The sequence below is a fragment of the Ammospiza caudacuta genome, chromosome Z, assembly GCF_027887145.1.
Source record: "Ammospiza caudacuta isolate bAmmCau1 chromosome Z, bAmmCau1.pri, whole genome shotgun sequence".
In the NCBI taxonomy this organism is placed as follows: Eukaryota; Metazoa; Chordata; class Aves; order Passeriformes; family Passerellidae; genus Ammospiza; species Ammospiza caudacuta.
Genome location: NC_080632.1, coordinates 24024304 through 24050602, shown reverse-complemented (window position 1 = coordinate 24050602; position 26299 = coordinate 24024304). Strand labels below are relative to the sequence as shown.

The window sequence follows — 26299 nt, the reverse complement described above, 5'->3', positions numbered from 1 at the left end:
AGAACTGGAAACAGAATTCATATTTTAACTGGTAAGATACTTACTGGCTTTATGGAAGCTACGTTTTAATAAAAGGGTTCTTTCTCTGGTTTAGGAAGCTGTGTGAACCAAGCTGCTGCTGTTGCTGCAGAGTCTGAACAAGGTCCTCCAAAAATGTTTGTAAAGGGAGCTTTTTCTCTCAGGTCTTTATAAAAAATAATTGCACCATCATGAGAAAAGGGAGAAAAAGATCAGATATAAATTACTGATGTTGAAAGGCTGATAGTCTATATCTTAAGCAGGAAAACTGGAACAGAACTGTGATACTTTTAGCAGTATTGGGTGGGGGTGAAGAGAGAAAACAAGTGGTAAAAAAGCTCTCTTTCATATGTTGATTTGAACACGAAGGGATTTGGGGGAAATTTATAGAGCTGTGAAAATTGCTTGAGTGGTACTAGACAAATAAAATTCATACATGTTAAATAAAAAGAAGAAAGCTTTTCAAATACTTTTGCATGTTTACATTACTGATAACATTTGAGGGAGAGTTGTTTGTGTTCATTGTTGTGTCTTTATTGTTAGATTACTTCCGTTATTGTTAAATAGGAAACCAAATCAGTGACTAGTACAAAAAGTGTAAATACTTTTAAGAAGCTGATGGACACAGCAGTATATCTGAAGAATTTTGCTCAGGAATTGGGATGTACCAGAGACAGATTGCAGAGACACCAATAATTCAACCTTGTTTGGGTATCTTTATTTTGTGCACAGCTGCATATTATCTACTCCACACTGCCCTGCATTCTTTAGGGTGTGCAGGATGGTTCTCTATGTTAGAGCACTGCTCAGTCTTTGGGAGTGTACAGCAGATGAGCAGATACAGATATTATAGAAAGAAAGGATGGCCAAGGTGTTGACAGCAGAGCTTTGTTGTGGAAAGCTGGATCAGCTGTCCTGTCCTCTGTTGCAGTTCATGTGAACTGCTAGGCGAGTTACTTTGTCAAGAATTCATGGGTAATTGTTAGCTGTTTGTTCCTTATGAAGACCTGGTTTGGGATTTTGGGATCTGAGCATTCACACCTGCAGCTGTATTAACGCAGCAGTGAGCTTTGAAAGAGCACTTAGCTGTAGAAAATCAAGAATTCTTAAAAACCCATCATTTAGCATCTCAGATTGCGTGACTGAGTTCAGCAGACTTAGAGTTTTATTCTTTACATGCCGTGTTTTCCCTCTGTTTCAAGAGAAGAGAGATCTTGCTTAGAAGTTGTTGTTGAAGTTAATTCATTGATGTTTGGGCTGCGCTGAAATGCTGTAGTTAAAATGCTTACAGAGAGAAGGCAGTGAGAAAATTCATAGTGAGTGCAAATTTCTTTGAACTCTGTGATAACTGAGGGCTCATGCTCACCAAGGAGGACGAAACAAACAGGGGCTCTCTCCTGTTGGTTTACTGAACATTGTACACACTGGTGGACTGAGTAAGGTGGCATTTTTTAAGAAAGGAATATAATTATGTTAGCTGACATCTGATGCGTTCTGACCATAGATTGATACTTTGGATACATATATTCTAATGTGGGTAACATAGTGAACTTTCATGATTTTTGTTCCTGGAATCATTTGGGGTAAATCCTCCACATGCAATGTGTTCTTCCCCTTTACAGGATTTACAACAGATAAGCAAATTTGGTAGCTGTAGGTTCTGAAAGTGGAGACATAATGGAGAAGGGTATACAAAATTTCAACTATAGGCAGAAGTGTTGCTCACTCATACAGAAACAGCATTATTAAGGCAGATCAGAAAACTCAAGCAGAGTGCTGTTAGTGACTCAAGAGGTAAGGGTGTGTGAGGGGCAATTATTGTATGGACAGAAATTGAAAAGGTGTTTGCCTCAGAAAGGCTGATAGAGAATTTGAAAGAAAGATATCACTGCATAAAAAATAATCTGTGGTCTCCCTTTTCAAATACAGGAAGAAATTCCATTAATTCAAGGGAAGGAATAAAATTGAACTGCTTTTTCGTACACTGTGTGATGAGATTATGGAGACTATTTATTGATTGTTCTTGAAGCTACCTCACATCCAGATTTAACAGTTAAAGCTTTGGATTTTTATCTTAAACTTTCTGCTCCATGTATTTTAACGACTTCTGATTCAAATTTAGTTGTCAGGGATCTTAAATCTTACCTCTCTTTCCTTTAAGCATCACTTGAGTGTCTGATTGAACTTTCTCCAATAATTTTCTGTATATCTATACCTAATTGTTACCCACATTTTTTTCTCAGTGTAGCATTTTGACACAGTAAAGTAAGCATTTGGAATTCAGTGTGAGGCATAGAGACAAGCTCATTAGTTTCACTGTTTCAGAAAATATGTATAAACCCAACGTTTCAGTTCAGATTTACTTGAAAAGTTTTGTGTGGCTTGGTGCTGTTTACTAAGTTTAGAAGTGAGATCTGTGCCAAGTAAAAATTGTGAGGCAGCATCGCAGAAGCCTTGGAGTTGTGTATCAGAGGTGTGTGCAGGTAATGGCTTATTTCTACCACTTGAAGTTACTTGTCATAGTTTGGAACTAATTTTTAAGTATGACTGGAAGTCACTAGAGCCTCTTACACATTACAAAGAAATTACTCTGCCCCACCTGCCAGGTTTGTTCTGAGAATGTAGTTTGATTAAGTTGATAGGGGGAGGATGAATGGATTCACTTGATGAAATTTTTATTTTCTTTCGTTTTTAATGTTTAAATATTTGTAAAAAATTTTAGGTATAGTCTATGATTTGCTTTTTGTGAGTCTTCCTTTTTATTGCTCATTTGTCACCTTGAAGTGAATTTCATGTTTGTGTTAGTTCTTTCTATTGTGATTGCTTTATTTGGAGCTTCTAGGAGATTGTCTCTAAAAGTCACCCCATTCTCAGTTGGAGACCTGGTTACAACTTTTTTGTTGCAATAAACTTGGAACCTGGACATAAGAGACAGTTATGTTTCTCCCATGTCCACATGGGATATCAGGTGTAGATTTTATCTTGCCAACAGGCAGTAGGCAGTCGGCAAAGTTTCTTACAGGTAGAAATTAGTGGTCTTGTACTCTGTTGCTGTGAGTTTTATACATGTAAATACATTCTTCCAAATTTTTTACGCATTGGGACATTTCACTAGTATATATTGTTGGCAGCTATCGCTTCATATTATGCCCCCACATTACTTAAAATTTGTCTTTAATTTCTCATTTTTATCAAAATACTGTTGATCCTATTCTGCATATGATTTGTATCATCCCACTGTCAAAACTGACAAAAATACAGAGGAAGAAAAATATTAATTTAAAAAATGTTTTTAAAAAAATGCGCTGGAAAAGTAAGATGAAACAACAAAGTTCTAAAAAAAAATATAACTGCATTTCTTTTTCTTACCTCAGGTCAGATTGGTCTTTCCCCCTTCTGCCACTTCCTGGTGCCAGATTCTTTTTGGGAGGCAATGTTTCTTGTCTTGACTGACAAGAGGTGCTGTCTCTGGTAGGATAAATTATCTTTGCTTTCTTTCTTTTTGCCTTTGATCTCTTATCCTTTACCCTCTTATTTTGTTGTCACTATTCTTTCTTCCCCTTGTTGTGCTCTCCCTCTCCTACTTTCGTCCTTTGAGGAGTGCTCTGGGGTGGGATTTTCAACAACCCCTCGGGAAGCTGTAGACCCTGTTGAGTGCAAGTAGAGTAGAAATTTAATGCCTGCCTCTGTAAGCCTCTTTGAAAAGCAAAGCTCTGGTGTTTCTTGGTGCACAACTTGTCCTCACTTATTTCAGGAAAAAAGCTGTTGCTGGAAAGGTTTTAGGCAGCAGATACAGAGATGGATTTGTGTTTTGGTTTTGTTGGTTGGCTGATGTGATCAGGTGCCTTTAGTAGTGAAACCTTTACTAGGTTATGACTGATGTATTCTTTAATTATTTCTTGGGCAGAGTCATTGTTTATAAAACTCTTCAGTAACAGTTGATTCCTAGTGTAAATGCTATTTACTGTTAGCTCATCGATACTAAAGCAGCCATTATTCTTGACTGACAGTGATTTCTAACGGCTCCTTCTATGTGACTGCATTTACTGTAAAAATTAGAAAGGATGAAGTGAAATCTATGTATAAACAGTGTAGAAATCAGCATAAATTAATGTGACAGATAAAAATATCAATATTCATCTTAGGGTTATAATTTTAAACAAATTTCCAGACCAGCTTTCAGACCAACAGAGTTGCTTTCTGGATGCTTGATGGTATGGGAGGAACTTCATGGCAGCTTCTAGAAATAAACACCTGGGTGTGTGCCTAGAACAACATTAGAATAACTTAGCAGATGAATAGCGGCGCCCTGGAGGTGCCTGGTTGGAGAGCGGTGCTGTGAGCTGTTCAACAGGCGATACTCTGGGCACTTGATAGGTATCTCAAGTATCCTAGTGCCGGCAGCAATAGATCATACATGATTTTCAAGGTCACAAATGCATTAGTATGTAGTCATGTAAGGACCTCCTGTGTGATCATCAATAACTTCTGTCTTTGTCTCCAAATAAATGATTCTGGTTAGAATTGACATTCAGTTTTGCTGGAAAAATATTTTTGCATGTTTACCTCTGTGTGTGTATTAGCTGTGCATGCTCAGAAATTGCTGTTCACCTGGAATGAATTTTAACTGCTGTGAGTTTTGATTATAAACCCTTGTCTGAAAGAAAGTTGGACTTTCTTTAATGATAGAATGAAATTAACTTTGAAGAAATCTGTGGTTTGGGCACAAAGGCTTCTCTGTGGCTTCTCTCTCTTCTATCTGATGGCTCAGGATACCATCACATCTCTTCTACTCAACATAGCAAATGTTTGAATTATTGCATATTTGCATGTGCTTTTAATGTAGGCAGGAATGCTGAGATGGTGTGGTGTTTAGTGTACAGCTGTTATGTGTATTTCATCATGCAGGCTGAGGTGTGGGTTATCTCTGCAAGTGGAAGGTCTCTGTAGTGAGAAGCAGCTTACAATCCACCAATGAAGTGAGAGCAACAGTACTGGAACGAAGGTCACGTCTGGACTGACATAATTATGCCTCTGCAGCTTCCAAAGTTTCCTCTGTCTTTACTTCCTGAGAGTAAATAAGGCCACTAACTTCACCCTGTGAATTATTGCTAGTATACTTTTCACACATCTAAAGTAGACTCTTTGAAAATAGTTGTGGAAAAGGAGGTAAGTTTGGGAAAGTGATTTCAGGGATAACCTTGAAGAAAGACATCTAAGCTTCACAAAACTGTAGAGAATTTAGAACTTTCTATGTAATGACTAAGCTTTTTTCAGTCTAGATGTGCATAAGGTAGCTCAGATTATTTTAATTCCATTCCTGTTTCCTGATATCATTTATACTGTTCTGGTGAGATGAAGGTTTCAGTAAAGTATAGTTTGATCTCTGACTCTGCAGGATGAAAGTCAGTTATTTCTGCTGTTAACCATGACCTGTTGATTATATTAATCAGATACCTTGCAGGTTTAAGAAGATGGAGTAGAAGCTGCATAATGTCTTGACTTAGGAGTAGGTCAGACACATTTTCCAGCTCTCTTCTCCCTTGGTTATCTTCAGTTTTAGAAAATTCCAAAGCTGAATAAAAGCCTATTTGCCATCCTGAATTCAGAAAGAATGGATACTGTGGTCTGCAGGTGTCTTTTCCAAGCTTGTTTGCCATAAGGCCTGTGAAATGCCAGGCAGGACCTGACAACCTACAGTGTTCCTTATTCTGAAAGATGTTTGTGACGAGCAGAGAAAACAGCTTGAGATTTTGCTGTAGAAGAAAGGCTTTTTAAATGAAGATGCACAAGTAAAGATCGATTAGAATATAAACTTGTCTTTATAGTGTAGATAATTGAATAATTAACTGTTATTGGTCAAATTTGTACTGGCAGAGATTGCTACTGATAATGTGGTGCTGCAGATTGCTGTCTGAAGTTTATATAGAAGCAGAGAATCTACAAGATACAAACTTTCAATTTTAACTCATGTCACATTAAAAAAAGGTATGAATTGAGGATATTAATAAGTTTTGGGTTATCTCATAGTTTGTTCGAATATTATCCAGCCCTTAAGTATTGGAGCCAGTTACTGTGAGGTATCATTCTTATTGTGCCTCAAAGCTCAGTTAATGTTAACAGGGAATTAAAGAAAAATTACCAGAAAGTGAAGGAATGGATTGTTGGGAATTGCATACCAGAGTACATTTATTTAGCCAAGACTGAACAACTTCAAGAGGATAGTTGAATGAGGTGCAGGACTCCAGGCTCAAACCTTTAGAAGTACTGTGATGTATCTCTTCAGGGGAAGTATTTCAGGTCATCTGCTCACGAACCCTCTTGTCATGCTTGCATTAAATTTTGCGTTGAGCTTCTTCCAAACCTATTATTCCTTCTTTCTAAATGTCCTACTTCCAAAATTACCACTTTCCAAGAAAGCAGACACTTTCTTAGTTTGTGCAATAGGGCATGGCATTAAATGTCCCTAATCAGTAAGATGGCATTGCCTGCATGTTCTTTCACAGTATTGAGTGTTTGGAGATCTTGGTAGTGTATAGCAAATCTTAAAGTCCACACTGTAGTTTGTTCTAGTTAATTGAAAAACTCTAGAGAAGCTGCTGGACTCAGGAATATCTCAGAAATTAGAAACTGCAAAGAATATCTGATAGCCTTCAGGATTGAGCAAGCCTTAGAATTAAAGAAGATGAAAGAAGTTTTGTGTAAATAATTGGGTCCTTTAGTTTTCCTCTTGCAATAATTTTAGGCATCCTGTGTTTGTGCACAAGAAAAATGGACTCACTATTAACTATACTGTAGGTTCTAAGTTACAACATTTGGGTCTGTTACTGTACTGCAAAATGCTTGCAAATCAAAAAACCCTTACAAACCTCTTAGCTGTAAAATATATTTTGTGTACGGCCTTTCAGGTGCATTGGTATACCTCTTTCATCTTGAAAAAATATTTAGTTCTGACAGAGCCATTAGCTTTGTGAAGGTAAGAAGTGCTGAGTTACTGCTGACTTTGACTGCTCTGCTTAAATGTGTGTCAGTGAAGTAAGGTAGCTGCCAACTCTAGCACACGCAGAAGAACTTGAAAGGAAAGTAGCTAAGGTTTACTGTCTTGTGATAGCTGGTGTGTTGCAACAGTAGAGAGTTCAGAAAATAACAGCTTGAAGCTGTACCAGGACTGTAGACATCCTGTTCAGCTGAAGGTGTCTCTTCTCTTCATCCATGCATCCCTGTGACATCACATGGAGAACTGTAAGGGAAATTGAAGAGATATCAGCCCTTCATACCCAACCTTAGTTTACAGTTATGTGTAGACTAGGAGACTTGCTATATTTGTGGTTGCATGTTGGACACATTGAACTTTAGAATCCAGCACAGTGTCCAGTCTTAAAAACCAGTGTACATGTTTAAAGAAGGTATTAATTGCAGAAGATACAAGTTTGAGGATGAGTGATTTTGCTTATCAACATTTGAGAACTTGAAGAAGCTCAACTGTTAAGTTGGTGAAAACCACCTTTCTGTGTGGAATTCAAGCAGTGTCCAGTGGACAGTGGAGAACAGAGCTTAGTCTGTTAGTTAGTCTGAAAATGTAAAGGAAAACCTTCTGCTTCCAAGAGGCAGATACTGAGATATGTCGAAGGAAGGGGACCAGGACACCAGATGGTTCTTCACAGGTCCAATTTATTGAAGAAAGCATCAAACACTTATACAGCAAATAATAAGCTTATGAATATTCTGTAAGCCAAGCAATCTATTGGTTAAACTATACCATCGACTCTTCCTCATTCCTTTGGGCCTACGTTCTCTGCTTCTCACGTCTCGCTGTCCGTTTCTCTATCATACTCCGCTAGGCCCAAGGACACGTTATCTTTGCAGGTGCAAGATTTGGAATTAGCCACGGCTTTGTACTTTTCCAGTCTCTAGTCAACTAAAATCCCAACAGAGATAAAACAGTTAAAATACCTCTCATATGTCCCAACTTCCCCTGCTTCATTATCTAGGTTTTCCTCACTAGTATCTTTGTATTGTTGGTTTTTTCCTAATAGATTGTTTAAAAGCTTTTCATTGGAGATCTGTCAGATTTGTTTATTACACTTAATTTTTTTACCCTTAAAATACTGTTTCATGCATTTTGTAGCTGTAGCATGACAGCTGAGCCTATAGTAAGTAGTGAGACATAAAGGGTGTTTGACCATTCCTCTCCTTTTTTCTTAAATTGTGAGGTGAGATATGTTTTATCTATTTTGATAAAATGCTGTATTATTGACACCTGGATTATTTTGTGGTTCAGCAAATAAAGTAAAACATCTGAGTCTTGTTTAAGAAGATGAGCTAATTACATTAAAAATACTTAAATACAGAAGACTTTTGAGCTGTGGTCTACAAATTAGTGATGAATTTTAGTGTTTAGTGACAGACCGGAAGCTCTTTAGAAAAATTATGTGACATATTGTTTTCAAATAGAGTTGTTAGTAAATTATTCTTAAAAGTAAGCTGGATACATATAAGATGATCAAGACTATCAGGGAAGCATTCCAGAACATAATACTTTGATTGTGTTTGCTTCTTTATGCATGTACAGTTTAACGTGACAAGAAAAATGAAACTATAGGTAATAGAGCTCAGTGAAACTTTTCCTCATGGGAAGAACAAGGGGAAAGGTAAAGCATTTGTTATGGCTGACAAACGGTTGTGTTGCCAATACAGGGAACATATGAACAACATATAAGGAGCCCTGCTGAGAAGACTTGAGAAGATGCTGGTGGATGAGAGGCTGGAGCTGATCTGAGAGCCCAGAAAGCCAGAAGTGTCCCGGGCTGCATCCAAAGCAGTGTGGCTAGCAAGGGGAGGGAAGGGATTTTGCCCCTCTGCTTCCCCCTGGTGAGAGCCCACATGGAACCTGCATCCCACTCTGGGGTCCCAGGGAGAACATGGAACTAACTGTTGGGGTGTGTGTTCAGAGGAGGCCACCAGGTTGATTAGATGGATGGAGCACCTCTTCTAAGGCTGAGAGAACTGTTCAGCCTGGAAAAGAGAAAGCTTTAGGGGTACCCTAAATGTGGCCTTCCAGCACCTGAAGGGAGCCTACAACAAGGTTGGGGAGGGACTTTTTACAAGAGAGAATGGTTTCAAACTGAAAGAGGATGAGTTTAGTTTAAAAAAATTCTTTTGAATATGATCAGGCACTAGAACAGTTCAGCCTGAGAAGCTGTGGATGCCCAATCCCTGGAATTGTTTAAGGCCAGTTTAGATGGGGCTTGGAGCAACCTGGTTTAGGTGAAAGATGTCCCTGCCTGCAGCAGGGATGTAGGATCTAGGTGATCTTTAAAGCCTCTTCCTACCCAGACCATTCTGTGGTTGTTTGAACAAGGAAGGAAGTCTGCTGTGAAAAATTGGAAAGAAGAGGGAAGAATGGGAACAAACTCAAAGCCTGGTGGAAGTGAATAATTTTTGCTTTCGGTTACTGTATTTCCCACAGTGCACTTCTGGTATAGCCTTCCTATCATAAGCAGTTGTCGTTTCTGGAGATGTCATCAACATGAGAAGCGGTTCTGTGTAACAGAGAGTGGGAAGAAAAGTTGCCAAGGCAATCTGTTTATGTTCTGAGTAAGAAAAATGCTTTGAGAAAGCCCAGGATAGAATATTGAAACTACTTAAATGAATAAATTGTAGGATTTAAACCTCCTATTTCCCCTCTGTGTTGTGTCCATAGAGACTTAATTATTTTTACAAGGCACTAGACCTCTTGTGGTGTTAAGGAAAGATAAGTTCCTTTTATGATAATGTGATGCCATTCAAAATGGTGATTTTGAAGCTAGACTTAAGTTTGAAGGTGTTTGTGTGCTCCTCTCTATGGCCTGAGTTGGTTGGGAGGAATCTAGGTGTGACTGCCTTGTATTAGGCATTACTGCTTTCTTTAATGATGAGAAGAATCACTTGCTTTTATTTTCCTCCCTCTTCCAACTGCTTTCTAGTTGTGTTTTCATGACCTGGAAGTGTGTATTTCCAGACCACTTGGCTCAAGTCTTTTAAGTCTGAGCTATTATGAGATGTGTAATCACAAAGCATTACTACTAAAGCTGGAGCACTTGCTGCATGCAGACTTCTTCTGTCTTTCACTTCCAGCTATTTGGTTTCCCAGCCAGTATTGCCTACTTCCTGCATTGTTACCTGTGATAAATCTTGCCTTTTCCCCATTCCGCAGGGTGGGAAAAGGTTGCCATGTTTGCCTATTTGGATGATGTTTAAAAGGATCAGGAGTGAGTTGAACAGTGCAAAAGGAAGTAAAGTAAAGTAGCTCTTACACCAGAGCTATGTGTAAGGTGTACCTAAATAGTTAATTTTGGCTAAGCTTCTTTTAGCCTCTACCAGGTGTTGTAAATTGTTGTTTTTGGTTTTTTTCTTATCTGTCTAGAACAGTGGCCCATAGAAAAACATTCTTCGAGTATGTTTACTTTTCTCTGTTCAACTGATCTGTATTACTTAGTTGTCTCCCAAGCCTGATGGGACATGTGTCTTATTCTCCTTATGTGTTTTTCCCTTTTTATGCCACTCTTCCTAAATAACAGCAATCCAAAATGCACGAAAGTTTATTTTTGGAGAACACTGTATCTTAATTTTTTTAGGGGACTACAGAGAAGCACCACTTCTTTTATTTAATTTCTTTTTAGGATTTTAGTTTTCTTCATGTCTCTTACACCTGTAAAACTCATTTGCGTGTGATAGACTTTCTCTTGCTCCAATTTTCTTTAGCTGGTGTTTGCCTGAGCAGTGTATTTCTGTTGTCTCACCCTGAAACAAATTCAGGATACATGGTCCTGTCCTATTAAGTAAGAAACTTTGCCATTGATTTTACTAGATAGAGGATGTAGCTTAATGCTTTTACTGTTATTTTCTTGCCCTGGAGCTGTTGGTAGCTTTCTCAATGTAAGTAGTTTTCTGCTAATAGAGTTCACATGCTGTTAGCCATCTTCCAGATTAACAGAGCTGTTAAATGAAATCATGTCTGGTGCCAGTTCCTTTGCTGCCACACTACAAACTTCCTGTGCTCTATTGCAATATGTTTATTTTTAATGTATTTACAGTATTTCAGCAGGTTTTTGTGTTGTGATGTTTTTGATAGCCAAGTTAAATTATATTGAGTGATAAGAGATATGTGAGAGAGTATTAAATATTAAATTGGAAATCCAGATTGGCTTGATCATAAATCCGGCATGATTCCTGCATAGAGTTGGGCATGTTTTGCAAGTGCTTGTTGATCACTTGTTCCTGATGCCCAAGATGACTGAAACTGTTGTGTGTATAACTTCCACAGCCTGGGATGTGAAAGCAAAAATGGAAAAACTTCTTCTTGCAGCAGGTTGGCTGATGTTCATGGATCAAGGCTGAAACTTGCTGGGCCGGCTGTACTGTTACATTCTTTGTTTTTACACCAGGGAAATGGTTGTCTCCCTGTCCTCCGCACTGCTGAGGCCATGCCTCTCCAGTACTGTGTTCATTTGTCTTCTCACTTTAAAAAGGACGTTGAGGTGCTGGCATGTGTGCAGAGGAGGGCACTAAGGCTTCAGAAAGTCCAGAAAAATGGAATAGCTGAAGGATCTGGGATTGTTTGGTCTTGAGGAGGCTCAAGGGGGGACCTCATCACTCTCTACGACTACCTGAAAGGATGTTGTTGTGAGATGGGGGTCTGTCTCTTCCAGCATGCATGCAGTGAGACGACAAGAGGAAATGGCCTGCTGCTGAGACAGGGAAGATTCAGATTAGATATCAGAAAAAAAACTTTTTATGGTAGTCAAAAATTGGAATTGTTTGCTCGGGGCGGGGCAGGTAGGGGAGCCAGGTACCCAAAATGCATCTGGACGTGGTGCTGGGTGATATGGTTTAGTTGTAATGGGATTACAGTGGTATTGGTGGGCGGACAGTTGGATTTGGTGACTGTGAAGGTCTTTTCCAAACCTGATTTCGTAATTCTAAGTATCAGGCACTATGCAAGTGGGCTTCATGAAGATTGTTGAAAACAGAAAGGTGAGCAGATTCAGGTGTCTGTTTCTACTCCAGACTCCAGAGAGGAAGGAGTGCAGTGAAGAAAACAAAAGCCTTTTGTAGGCCCACTTCCCTTCCTTTCCTTCCTCCCTTTTTTTTTTTCTATTTCCAAGTCAACAACATCTCTGCCTGCAGCTTTAGTCCTACTAGTTCTTTTTAGTCTGGTTACTTCTTCCACTTTGCTCTAAGAAGATCCTGCATGTTCAGCCATGTTGCACACAGGCTGTGTGAGGGAAGAGAGAATTTTTGATTATTTCAGGGGTATCACAAATGAATTTTCAGTTCAATACTTGTAGCTGCAATGGTGATGAAGTAAGTTCTATGCTTCAGGTGTCTTTAATGTTTATTTTCATCATTTGCTTTAGTAAACATGAGGAGAAGTAAACAAAAATGGACGTTCTATTTGGTTGATTTTTCTGGTGAAATGCTCACAGTAGAAGTTCTTAGAATTTGACCTCTCAAACTAGGCAGTGGTCTGCATTGAGAAATTAATCTATTGAAGTGAGACACAATTGGCATTTCTTTTTATTAAGTATCAAATGGCATATATTTTCCTTTCTTCAGTTTTGGAAACAAATTTCTTAAGTACAGTATCTTAAGGTTTGGACTCTTGCTGTGTGTCATCTAGACAGACTACAGATGAGATAGTTGATGTCAGGCAAATTTATTTAAAACTGAACAAACCCAGAGCAATCCTTTAAAAAGATGTCTTACACTAAAACATATCAGATGCATTTTAAAAGTAGTGTTATGTATGATCTTCTGAATATATAAATAAAATGCAGTATAAAGGTTGCAAACTCTTGTACCACAAAAGAGGCAGCACAACTTTCTAATTTTGACTTGCATGCTTAAGTTGGAGCTTTTAAAAGGTAGAAACCTTAATGTTTGTCTGGTCCCTCGAAACTGAGTGGTACTCTTCCATGTAATACTTTTAGTCTTTAGAAGGGTGAACCCTTTCAGTACTTTATGTAGGTTAGGAAGAAATTCTTAAGTAGCTGGCATTTTCTTTCTAGAGAAGAAATCGTTGATTGCCTGATTTTGCATTTGTGTAGTACATTAAAGAAGTACAGTGATTCTCACTCTGAGCACTGATGAACAAAAAACAGTATACCTGAATTCAGAAGGTTGTATTTAGGATATTCAGCTGCTGACAGGAGTGCTAAATGCCAATAACTACCCATGAAACTAATGTCTTCTAGTGTATTGCTAATGACTGGTATTTTCTTGGAAATTTCTAAAAATTTAACAATACATTCAAAATATTGATAAAGTTCAAGGCCTCATGTTGAGGCTGGAACTTATTTTGCTATGTCCATATTACTCGTCTTTGACCATATGCTCTTTACAAGAAAAGAAGTGCTGAGTTTTCTACAATTTTCAAGTATTTTTTTTTCTGGGTCTGATTATTGTTATTATTTTGACTGCCCTTAGTTCTCAAGGACACTAAGTAGGGGAGAAAACCTTTGCTTTTTTTACAAATGTGTTTCTATCCAAGGCAGTAATGGCTTAGGACATTACAGGCACTTTCACTGATGTTACCATATAGCTTTGCTTGCAGTTGTAAATACAAATTGATCCTGGTGTGTACAGTATTTGAAACATATGTTATTCTCTCTCCGTTAAGAATTCAAAGTATGTGCTCTCTTTGGTGTATCTATTAAGCCCAGGACCAATTACATTCATTTTAGTTAACTTATAGCAAAACCAGTTCAGTGTCATAAGATCAAAGTATGTTTGGCTGTCCGGATTAAAATATGAAAGTTGTTGGGAAAGAGCATTTTTTTTTTCTAGAATCACTCAACAAACCCTTCAACATGTAAAATGCTGAAGTAGTTGACCTGGATGAAAGGGAGATGTGGGCTTCATATAAATGTAGTAAGACTTCTGTAGTGAAGGGGTTTAATATTAATACTTTATTAATGGGACTGTTGGGTATGTCCTGACTCACTTCACTCAGAGTAAAGCTAGAGAGACTGAGAGTTGATATTGCAAGGGAATAGTTCTGAAGAAACTTTCAGAATCTGATGTTTGGTTCACCTTTAACTATCAAAGTTCCTTAGGTTTTTAGCACAATGCTGTCCTCTACTGGAATAGTGTTGCATTAAAAGAGCATTTTATGCTGATCAGAAAGGTTTTAATTAGATGTGATGTGTTACGCAGTGTATGTTGGTACTTGTACAGCAGTAACAAAATAAAACAAAATTTGAGGATGCCTCAGATATCATGTATGATGTAATGTGATCTGTAACTAAAATTGATATTTCTTACTCTTACCATTCCAAACCAATATTTTCAATAAAGTGAATCAGAACTTCTCATTGAAGAGCAAGTCTTTTGGGGTTGATAGGATTTCATTCTGTGAGTCTTTTAGAAGTCAATAGTAACAGTTCTTGCAAGCCAGAAGTGTATGCAAGTACTTGTCACAGAGTATTCATGGTTTTCTTTACACTGGTCCTGCACTTTTGTTCCCTGCTTTAAAGTGGACTTCTCCAGAATGTGTGTGGGGGGGTGTCGCAAAATTAACCGTGATTAATGTGGATGCATCCTATTTAATGCATCCTATTTAATCTGACAGTCTTGAATCTGTTATATACCTATACCTTCAAAATGTAAAGTGCAGGGAAATGTTGGACAGACACATACTAAAAGACATGCTGTGCTAAATAAAATGTTATCTTTGGGGGTTTGAGGCAGAATGAACTTAAATTTTGGAATTTGATATAAAGAGGAAAGTGTAAAAGATTACAATCAAAAACTTTTGTTATAATAGAAAGAATAAGGTGGGAGGAAATTATTTGGTTATTTCAGTTTCTAGATCACATGTTGGGTAGGTAGTCAAGATTTTGGCAGCCAAGTAATAGGCTTGAAAAGGAACAGGAAGAACTGTCAGGCCTGACTTTGCTCAGACTGTTATATAAATGGAAAAATAAGTAATATAATTTCTGGAAAAAAGATCCTGCTGGATTTGAGAGAAGGTCTGGGGATTTAACCATGTGTTTATCTCCAAAATTTCAATTTCATAATTTTCCCTTTTGCAGTTTCCATTCTCTGCTACAGATAAGGATATAAGCATAATGTGGTACATCCCTTACTGCCAGCCTGTTCCTCAGAGCAGAGGATGTGGTGATTGTTGTAAAATATCAACTTTGAGAGATGTAGAAAGAACAATGTCTCTAGAACAATGCTGTTCTCTTGGTCTGACTTCACCAGCCATAGGGATGTGTTACGTTAATATGTTTTTCTCTTTGAAACAGATTGTAGGTGTTCTAATAATTGATGATAAGTAACAAAGTTCATCTGTTATTTGAAGACCTGGTACATTCCTACTGCAAATGTTCTGAAGTTTTAAAGACAAACATTGTTGTGATTTATGGCTGAATTTCCCTGAAGTTAGTATCACATCATATATGGAGATTGCAGTTTGGAATAATGTGGAGAAGTGTGGTATTCACATTCTCTGAAGAGAGAGACATCATTCTCTCTCCCAGGATTTTTCCTGGGGAAGGCAGTGAGAAGCACAGAAAAGAAGAGAAAACAATTATCTCTAATTGCTACTCTTGTTGTTTGGCCCGTGTGGAATGTGATATGGAGATTGTTTACCAAAAGTGATTTGTTAATTGGACTCCAGTGATGGTTTTTTGGAGTGATTGGCCAGTTAGGTCAAAGCTGTGTTGTGACTGTCTGGTAAGGGTAACAGGTTTTTCTTTAGTATCTCTTTAGAATAGTTATACTATAGTATTGAGGCAATATAGTATAGCGTAATAAAGCATTTGTTCAGCCTTCTGAAATCATGGAGTCAAAGCACATTATTCCCTACATTGGGGTCATCCTGCATTGATAGAGAAGTATTGATATGAAGAAAATCTGTAAATGAGAGCTTCTTAAAAATGTCTGTCTTGAAGTAGGAATGATGTAAATGTTTGGGAGAACACATGACAGGAGTTTGTTGCTAAGAGGCTTACATCTGCATTAAATCAGTTATTCCAAGCTTAAATGAAAAGAGTGGGAAAAATGCTACCTTCTGAAGAAGCATGGATTAGTACATCAGTTGGAAAGCTGTTCGTGTCTGACATAAACTCTAGGTTAAACTAGTCTGCTTTCAATGGGACATCTAACTTGCTGATCAGCTGTTTTCTAGAAGGTTTAGTAGGCAACAAAGAGACTCACAGTGCTGCCAATAGCTGCTAAGTGTTGTATGTACAGCGTCCATTGTTGGGGAGATCTGCCTGCTGCATAGGTAGAATTTATGAGTCTCTGTGTGGGAGGAAAAAAGCAAACAAACCAACTGAAGCAGTGAAATTCAGACTACAGATTTAGCAAGCAAGTGCTCTCAGAAACTAGCCTGCTGTCAGTGTGTAAATCATCAGATTGTTAAAAATCCTTCAGAGTTGATGGATGAAACTTCAGGGAAAAGAAAGTTAAGGGAGAAAGACCTTTTTTTTTTTTTCTTTTTTAAGCCAACCAAACCAAGTTTGAAAATGGTAACATGCCGTCCTCAAAATATAGTTCAGCTATTAACAAGGATTCTGGAGATACTTTCTTCTAATATGCTATTCCATGTAGAGTGATGCTTGCACAATATATAAGCAGTGAGGTGAATAAAAAATAGGTTCAGTATTCATGTAAGCACCATGCTTAGACATTAGAAGCTATTAGTGCATGAAGCTGTCTTTGTAGGTGGAGAAACTAAAGGCAAAAATGATAAAATAATTTTGCTCACTGCACCTCTGTATGTAATGAGGCAATTGTTTGGACAGGTTGGGGAGATTTAAAAGAAATTGTGTATTAATGTGTTTCTGAATTACTTGTAGTAAAGCTTATGTTAGATGCTACGGAGTGGAGTAGTAAAAACAAACGCAAAAAAAATTCTGTAACTCATAGCAGTCCTCTGACAACTAGGCTTAAAAAAACACTAGGGATATGGCTAATATGACTCTTTTGTTCTGGCATTTTGCTCTAAAATTGTCTCTGCTTTTGCCAGACTGTGAAGAAGAAATCTTAAGTGATGGCAAAAGAAGGTGTTGATCCAAATCCTGCCTTAGTTTTACACTGTAGTTTCTTTTGTGAAGGCCCTTAATTTGCTGCTGCAGTTGAAAGACATTTGTGTTAGCCTTTGCAGGTTACAAGATGATGCCATTTCTGCACTTAACCAGGCAATCCAGAGAGAACTGGAGCCGTACAGAGAAAAATGAAAACTTCTTGAAGCTATAAAACCTTTGTCACATACACACGCAAGTGTGACAACTTTACATTGCAAAGAATGAGTTTAAAGGAGAAATAGAATGGAGAGAACTGATGCAGGCTAAATTAAAAGAGCATGGGAAAACATTCTAATTTCTATACCATATAAAATGTCTGGCTATTATGTTATTCAGAATTAAAATATTAGGAAGTGTTGAATTAAAGGCAAAAAAACTAGTATGTTTTTGGCAGTGGTTGATTTGATTGTTGTTTTTCTTTCCTCTCGGTCAGCCATTATACAGTTTAGCTTTTAAAAGGGCACAATTCCTGACTGAACAGTCACAATACCAGTTGATAGTGTTAGGTAAAGATGTCTGTAGGAAGATGCAGCCAAAGAGCTTTTAGAACTTAACCTGTTATTCTTTCAGGTGCTTAAGTGTGCCTCAAGAATTCAAGATCCTAATTTTGTGAGAACGGTGTCTTTTAAAGATGCTTTTAAAAATTTGAGTCTTGTATCAGCTGCACATGTCAGACATGGTTGACTCTTAGTAGTTATTGAGAGGCAATAACAAAAAATCTTCCTCATAAAAAATAAGTGCATTTGTTGCTGTCTTAAAACAATTTTATTTGTTTACAGGTGTCAGCTGTGATGCATGTTTAAAAGGAAATTTTCGAGGTCGCCGGTACAAGTGTTTAATTTGCTACGATTACGATCTGTGTGCAACTTGTTATGAAAGTGGTGCAACAACAACAAGGCATACAACTGACCATCCAATGCAGTGCATACTAACAAGAGTAGATTTTGGTAAGTGATCATTTTAAACTCCAGTAATTTGTTGCTGTATTGTGTCCACAACCATAATGCTGATTTTCATGTTTCTAATTATCACTTCCCCTGTTAGTGCACTAAAAATACGGGCTAAGTTCTTGAGTTCTGATAGGTAGGCATGTTTTCTTTGATAGAAGAACTGCTTTTTTGTTTAACTGCTGCATATGTATTTCTGATTTTGTTATTTTGGTCTGGTTACAGCAGATTATCAAACTAATAAATACACTTAATAACAGTTACTACCTGTTAAAAGTGCCACAATCTACAAGCAGAAAAAAAATCCTGGTGAGATTTTGTAGGAAGGTAGTTCATTTGTAGTTTTTGTGAACCTGTAAATATAGGAAAGGTAGTGATGGGCTGTAATGAGTATGAGAGATTAGTGGTAAGGACTAGAATGTAGTCTTTTTGGAATTCCTTTGTAGATCTCCTAATCCAAGAGTTATTTCTAACTGTAAAGCCTTGTGAGTATTTAAAATAAATAATAATTGTTCTTGTGTCTTTGAGGAATGACCGCTCACTTAAAAAATTTCAAAGGTTTATTAACCCTTAACAAAATACAACAAAGGACTGAATAAGGAAAAAGGACAGTGCTGGGAGCGTAATGGCTGCTCCTGGACCCTCCCAAAGTCTGTCAGTCAACTCTTCTTCGCTGTCTATTGGTGGAGACGGCTTTCTTGCAGCTTGATTGGGGGTCAGGTGTTGTCATGCCACACCCCCCTACCAACACAGTTTTCCCATTCTCAGCTGCCCGTGCAAGGGGAACATGGACACGCCTTCTCTCCAGGTGTCCTGGACAATGCAGGCTGTCCGGTGGCAACAACACGGGGGGGGAGAGGGGGTCATGGGCATAACAGTGGACATCTAAAAAACAAACCACCATAACATAACCATACATCAATAAAACTTCTCTTAACATACACACAATATTCATCCCCTAATTGCAACAGCCAATTACCATATTGCCTATCTATAACAATCCCCCTTTTCCTTTTCTATAAGTGATTTGGCTTGAGCAGTTAGCTCTCATTTTTGATTTTGATGACCTACTCATCCTTCTGTTGAGTCAAATTTGATTTTGGATGAGTCATAATAGCATCTGTTGATGGAGATGAAGACCGTGGGAAAAAGAAAAAAAAAACCTCAGGTTTTCTCTTAGCAAGATGATTGGTAGAGTGTGTGAGCTGAATTGGTTTGAGCAACAAAAGGGAGTAACAAAGGTGTGGTACAGCTTTTACTCCCCCTTTACCATGCCTATGGGGTTGCTGCCCGCAGCAGGGCTATATAACCTTCTCGGTGGCGAACATAGGGGCTAGCTTGGTCTTGCCCTCTAGTTCTTGTCATACTCCATTTGTTAATTCTCAAGTGAACTGCTTCAGCACTTCTCACTGTTCCCCATGTACTTCCCCTCAACAGACACTTGTAACTTCTATCCATTAAAATAGAAGAATTACATCAATGACCAATACAATTCAAATTTCTTGCTCAAGGTGTTATGTAAACAGCCCTCGAGCTGGCCTGTGGAAGCTTGACTCTACTTTTTGGACATCTTAGGGCTTTTCTGGTTACTTCTCACTCAGTCTGGGTGTTATGGTTTATTCTGTGGATTCTTTCACTGGCCTCTTAATTCTGTCATAGAGAGTGTTCTGAAGAGGAGGAGCAGCAGGGGTCAGGCAATCTTCTTGCCAGCCTGGCCAGAACTGCAATGCCAGCTTATGAACCTTTGCAGGCAGGTGTGCCCTGGCCCTCACATCTGGCAGAGATACTGCAGGTTATCCTAGTTGAGCTTACATGGAAAAAGAAAGCTATCAACATTTAAAAACCCCAAAAGCGCAAGTAGTTTTTGTCCAATAAACAGGCAGATTTATCCAGGTTCTGATTTCTTAAGGCAGCAATGCTTACCAGCTTACACCCCCTGCCCCCACCTCCCTTCCCACACTTTTGGTTCTTAGAGTCTCTAGGATGCTCTAGGCTTTTTCTGTGCTGGCAAGACCTGGATGTCTGCCACTCTAGGCTGTGGGGATGTGCTAGTGGCATGGGCTTCTCCTGGGACAAGAGAAAATGTTGTGGTTTTGTGCTGGTAAGTGAAAGGCACAAGCAGCAGTTGTCACTGATCTAGTTATTGCTGTCACTGACTAGGGACACTGCTGCATTTACACTGTGGGCTTCGCATAGGATGGAAGAGGGTGACTTTGTGAGAAAGGTGACAGAAGGACTGGCAACTACTGAAAAAAGGCAAAAGGGATTTCCTTTTTGGTCAAGGTAGAGCCGGTCTAGGGAGGAAGGAGATCTTCAGCTCTTACCCACCCAACAGCACAGGGACAGTGGAAGGCAATACCATGTCAGGATTTGCCATCAGCATCCCCCAACTTTCTGGGTTTAGCAAAAGCTTTTTGGCTATAGCTGCTTGCTCTTCCTGTAACCAAGTGGGTCCTCATCTGTGCTAGGCTGTGTAGCCCATGGGATCATGGAAAGGGCAGTTCTCTTAGAGAAAAAAGACAAAGGGACTGGCTGTGCCTAGGATGCCTCACCTTCTCTCTAGGGCGGACAGTCTGTCTTTGCTTTAACAGTTATAGAAGGAAAATGTGGAGGCAAATTTTTCTTTCTCTGAGAACAGAGTGTACACAGAAAGCTAGGGACCACTCCAGCCAACAGAGCTCAGTAGTAACACACACACAAACATGCACACATCTGTTTTTCCTAGGTGGGACATCAGCCAGATGGACAGAGCTGTGTATCTAGAGCCATGATTCTGGAGCCACATCTCTGGGCGTGCACCCAGGGACATATGCAGAGCTAATGCACATAGAGGCACCTGCTCAGCTGCACAGAGCCCTGCTATGTGCTAGTAGCTCATGCCTGCACATGCACACGGAGCTGTGCGTGCCTAACCCATGCACTCCAGCACACACGTGTACAGAGTTGTGCATATCAGTGTGTGCAGTGTCATATACATCAACACACACATATCCCACACACGGCTGTGCTCACACATGCAGAGCCTGTGCACACTCACAAGCACAACCTTTTCACAACTGAGCAGGCACATTTAGCACATGTGCACACAGAAGTGCACGCAACATGTGCGCATGTCAGCATATCTATGTGCACGGTGCTGCGCACTGTAGCATACCTGTACATTGTGCAAAGCGGGATATGTACACTTACATCTGGGCACACCAGAAGACACGCATGCAGCTGTGCACACATGTGTGCCTTAGCACTTGGATGTGCACACAGAGCTGTGCACACTGGCACATAGAATCACAGCATGTGCAGACACACACCCTGGCACACACATGCACAGACTCACACACACAGAGCACATACATACACAGCACTCCCCAGAGCCCTTCTGGAAGGAGAGTAGTAGGACATCTACTGCCTGCTACCACCCCCTCTCTAAGCAATATTTCACCCTCTGTGCCTTTGGGGTGGGAATAGATAATGCTGTCTTAAAGGGAAGGTTAAAGAGAGATCGTGCTGGATTCTTGCCCCTTACCTCACAAGGGCAGGAGGGCACAAAACTTAGCACTTTTTGCTGTCTTGTGTCGCAGACATTTTTTCATAGAAATCCTTTCTTTAAGATTTGTTCATCTTCTGGGAAGCTGAGGCCCCAGAAGAAGAATGTAAACAATTGTTATCAACTAGTGTAGAATGCAACAAGTGCAGCAGTGATTAGTCTTCTGTGAGTGTTTGGATTTACTGACCACTCACAGGAGAGTTTGTCCTTGCTTTCTGCTAGACACAGAACTTTGTTATTCATTCTTTTCTATGCTATTCTTAGCTTAGCAGCCTCTGCAACTTCTCTCTTTATTCTTTTTAGTATAGTAATAATGTATTATATATCATATATCAATAAATCTAGCCTTCTGATCATGAAACAAGATTCTCATCCATCTCTCACCCAGAAGACCCTCATCAGAACGCTGTAATAGTCTTGTCTTTCCCAAGAGCTTAACTAGCACAAAGGAGAGGATTAGAGGGATTTATTGAGGACCAATGACAGTGCATAGCATACGTGGCATTCTTCACCTCTTATATCATGGGATGCTGGGGTAGGAACTAACAACAGCTCTACCTTACTGCTCTAGAAATCAAATTTTCTATAGAAGCATCTAGTTCTGGCCTGCCTTAATCTACTCCTTTGCAGCAGCCAGTTCTTCCAGGAACTGGCAGAGTATTATAGAGGTCTGTGCCTTGGTTGGCTTCTATTCTAGTCTGCAGTAGAAGGGCTCTGGTTAACCTCTCCACCTCTCATGTAGGTAGCACTGGCCATAGGAGGAGACTAAAGGAAGTAGTTCTTTTCCTAGCTCTTGCTGCTCCAGTGAGGTTGTTCAGTGGTTCAAGAGATAAAGTTTCGGAAAGGGAAATGCAGGTGACAGTAGCTCCTCTCACAGCAAAAGCCCAACTCCATAACAGCTAATGACAGGTCTTCTCAACAAAGCCTGCCTCTCTAACAGTTAAAAAGAAAAAAAGAAGAAGAAAAAAACTTTGCCTTCTTCCAAGAAAGAACAAAAGCAAACAACCTGCCTGCAGTCTGGAGATACCTGTATAACTTGGCCTACCGCCCCTCAACTGGGCTGGCAGAGCTGGAAGTTTAGCAGCGCAGCACGCAGCCATGCCTAGTGCACTCTAAGCAGCTGCTGCCCCCTCTCAACTGGACCAGCAGCACTGGAAGCTTATCACGCTGAGTGCCACTACCTTCCCCTGCCTTACGTACATTCACTCCCACCTGCAGTCTGGGGACACTCGTACCACTGGGGCGATCCCCAACCCCTAGCTGGACTGCCTGCAACCACGCTCAGTGCATCGAGTTGCTGCTGCGCCCTCTCATTGGGTTGGCAGCACTGGAAGCTTATTATGCCAAGCACTGCTGTGTGCTGTTGCCCCATGTGGTGCCCCCAGAGTCTCTGGTCTGGAAACTCCACGACTCCCAGTCCCCGCCACTTGCGGCTCTCACTACCAGCACCCCTGCACACCCGGAACCTTCAGATCTACGCACATGGCCCCCACCACTCAGCAGTTCCTGGTTTGGAAACGCACACAACTGGGTCAGCTCTGCCAGACACTACTGTGCTCAGCATCTCCCAGTCGCCGTTGCCATTGGCAGCCTCTCACTGCCCCTTTCCACTACTTCAGCTTATCTCTACTTGTAGTCCCTGCTGTTTAGCAGTTCCATTCTCCAGCATCCCCACACACCCTGAACTCCCCAGTCCACCAGCGCAGCCCCCACCAGTCAGCAGTTCCCGGTTTGGAAGCCCTGCACAGCTGCAGTGGTTGCTGGGAAACTTGGCGTTTCCCAGTGACCGCTTCCAGTGGCAGACTGTCACTGCCCATGGCTTTTTTCCTACCCTTCTTTCACTCATGTCCCACCTTTTGAAGCTCCCCTACTTCCGTCTTTGTGTCCCACTCTCTATCTGCCCAACCATCCAATATTTTTAAGCTCCACCTGACTAGGAACGGATCCCATGCCCTACTTGCCTGGAGCATGAGATTCACACACCTGGATTACAGGCGATCAGTCTGGCCAAAACAATTAAGAGGATGGTGCCATTTCTCCCAAGTCTCACTCATGCACCAGCCACCTCACTCACACCACTTCACTCACACCCCAAGCACGCTCTTGGTTCCTACAAGTGCAAATACTCACAATCCTCCAGGTCTTTTTGTCTGCAGTTTTTCAGGGGACGCAAAACTTTCCCCTCTTCCTGCTCTTCTTGTTATTATTCAGTCTTTTGCTGCTCCCAGGGTGTCAACCTACCATCACTAGTGACCCAAAGAGAAGTCGATGGAGCTGCTGAACTTGTGGTAGGGCATGCCTCCCTTCCGAAATCTCCTTTGGACCATGGAGATGAGGTTTTTATCTTGGATGAGTCCCCATGTGTGAAAAACAGCCGCTCACTTTAGGAATTCCAAAGGTTTATTAAACCTTAACAAAATACAACAAAGGACTGAATATGGAAAAAAGACAGCACTGGGAGCGTAGAACTAAACTGCCGTGTGCTCACCCACAAAATGGCTGCTCCGCCTTTTATACCCCTGGGGGCTTGCATTAGGCAACCCTGGACCCTCCCAAAGTCTGTCAGTCAACTCTTCTTTGCTGTCTATTGGTGGAGACGGCTTTCTTGCAGCTTGATTGGGGGTCAGGTGTTGTCATGCCACACCCCCCTACCAACACAGTTTTCCCATTCTCAGCTGCCCGTGCAAGGGGAACATGGACACGCCTTCTCTCCAGGTGTCCTGGACAATGCAGGCTGTCCGGTGGCAACAACACAGGGGGGGGAGAGGGGATCATGGGCATAACAGTGGACATCTAAACAATAACATAACCGTAATAACATAACCACCATAACATAACCACACATCAATAAAACTTCTCTTAACATACACACAATATTCATCCCCTTATTGCGAGAGTCAATTATCATATTGCCTATCTGTAATATGTCCTGTCTACTTTGTTGTTTCTCTTGCATTGTAGTTGAAATAGGTTGTAACTTGTGAGAAATGATTTTGTGACAATCCGCTGCTCCGTGATGTTGCTGATGCTGGACATGTATTTTCTTTTGATGTCAAACACATGGGACTAGCATTTCAGTATTTTTCCTAGTGCTTGTAGCTGTAATCTTCATTTTTTGAATCCTTTAAATATGATGGCTTCTCAAAAGTCCTAACTTCTTTACCTTTTTGATTAGAACAGAGGTAAAATTTATACTTTATAGGTCTAACATTTTGAGAATAGCTATGTATAGAAACATGCAGTTTCTTAAAACAGCCTTTATATGAAGCTGTCTTCAGTTTTACTTTTCATTCTCAGGGCACCTCTTGCCCTGAGACTGCCTGGTCATGACTTCAGAAATCCAGATCATGGGAGTCGGTATTTCGAAAGGAAATAATTTATTGCATTATCAAAAATACATGCCCCTATTTTAACTTACATGTTTCTTGTCTGGCTTTTCTTTATTCCTTTGTGTATGGTATTAGTGATTGAGGTCACTGTTTCAAATGCACAGTTGAAACTTCTTAATCTGTTAACAACAAGTATTTTTGGATATTAGATATGGGCTAAAAGGACAGCATTGCTATAAGTACTGAATACTCATCACGGGAGTAAGAAGACTGAAACATACTAACATTAAATATCACAGATTTCAGTGTGCTGCAATGAGAGCTTGTTCTAAATTATACTTTTTTGCAAAAAATGCCTATAATTGGAAACTGAGAATGACTAAGAATTATGTTTTGTTTCTTGCAACTTGAGTACTTCTCTTTCAGTTATCTTTGATAAATGTACTTTTGGCTTAATTCCTTTTATGTGTGTGTGTTGTAGAGACACGGGTTATTTTTTGCTATTTAAGTACGCATTAAGAAGGTTCACAGTGAAGTATTGAGATGGGTAATGGGATTTGAAGGGCAACTTCTATTTTGCTTGGTGTTTATGCTGTTTATTCTCTAAATGAAAATAAGAGAACAAGGTCTGTAAATTTCATATGGCTAGATATCTAAGTATTGCTCCCACAATACTAGTATCAGGAAAGAAAATACTGCAGCTCAGCTCTACAGTAAAACTTCTGGTTTGAGTAACTCTGCAGAACAATTACTATCAGCAAATTGTGAGCCATGGCAAAGTCTGATGGCGTAGAATTACTACTGACCTTACAAGCTTATAGAATGGAGAATGAATTGGAAAAATTGATAATGATATATTCCTTAGAGTTGAGACATCATTCATAAAATGTTTTGATTTTAGAGTTCTAGAATACTCTAGATTTAGAATAGAATACACCTAAAGGCGTGTGCATTACAGTATTGTGCAGATGCTTAAAGAAACTGGTGACTTTTCAGAGGGCCTTGTGTGGTCAAGGAGATCATGTGACTTTGAGGAACATTTAATAAAATTAAACGCAAAGAAATGTTAAATTTTATTAAAAAATCAATAATAAATGGTAGAAGTAATTTAAAAGTACCCGATTTGGGGTTGTTAGGATAGTTGTATTAGTGGATATTAAAAATCACCAAGGTCAGATATTAATGTCTGAGAAGAAAATAATCTGAAGGGTAAAATTTGCAACTAAGTGGTTTATTCCCAGCTAGCAGCCAAGCCCCACACAGCCACTTGCTCATTCTCCACCAGCAGAATCAGGGAGAGAATTGGAAGGGTAAAAGCTGAAAAGTCTTGTCTTGAGACAGACAGTTTAATAGGGAAAGCAAAAATGGTGCACGCAAGCAAAGCAA

The 26299-nt window shown here is 39.8% G+C and overlaps 1 protein-coding gene across 1 annotated transcript in view; it reads left to right on the top strand.

The window, feature by feature from the left end:
• Nucleotides 1–26299, top strand: part of KCMF1 (potassium channel modulatory factor 1) — a 51041-nt gene that overhangs the window by 5211 nt on the left and 19531 nt on the right. Inside the window, 1 exon segment of the mRNA XM_058823787.1 lies at nt 17873–18040. Within this exon segment, the coding sequence (XP_058679770.1) occupies nt 17873–18040 (168 nt within the window).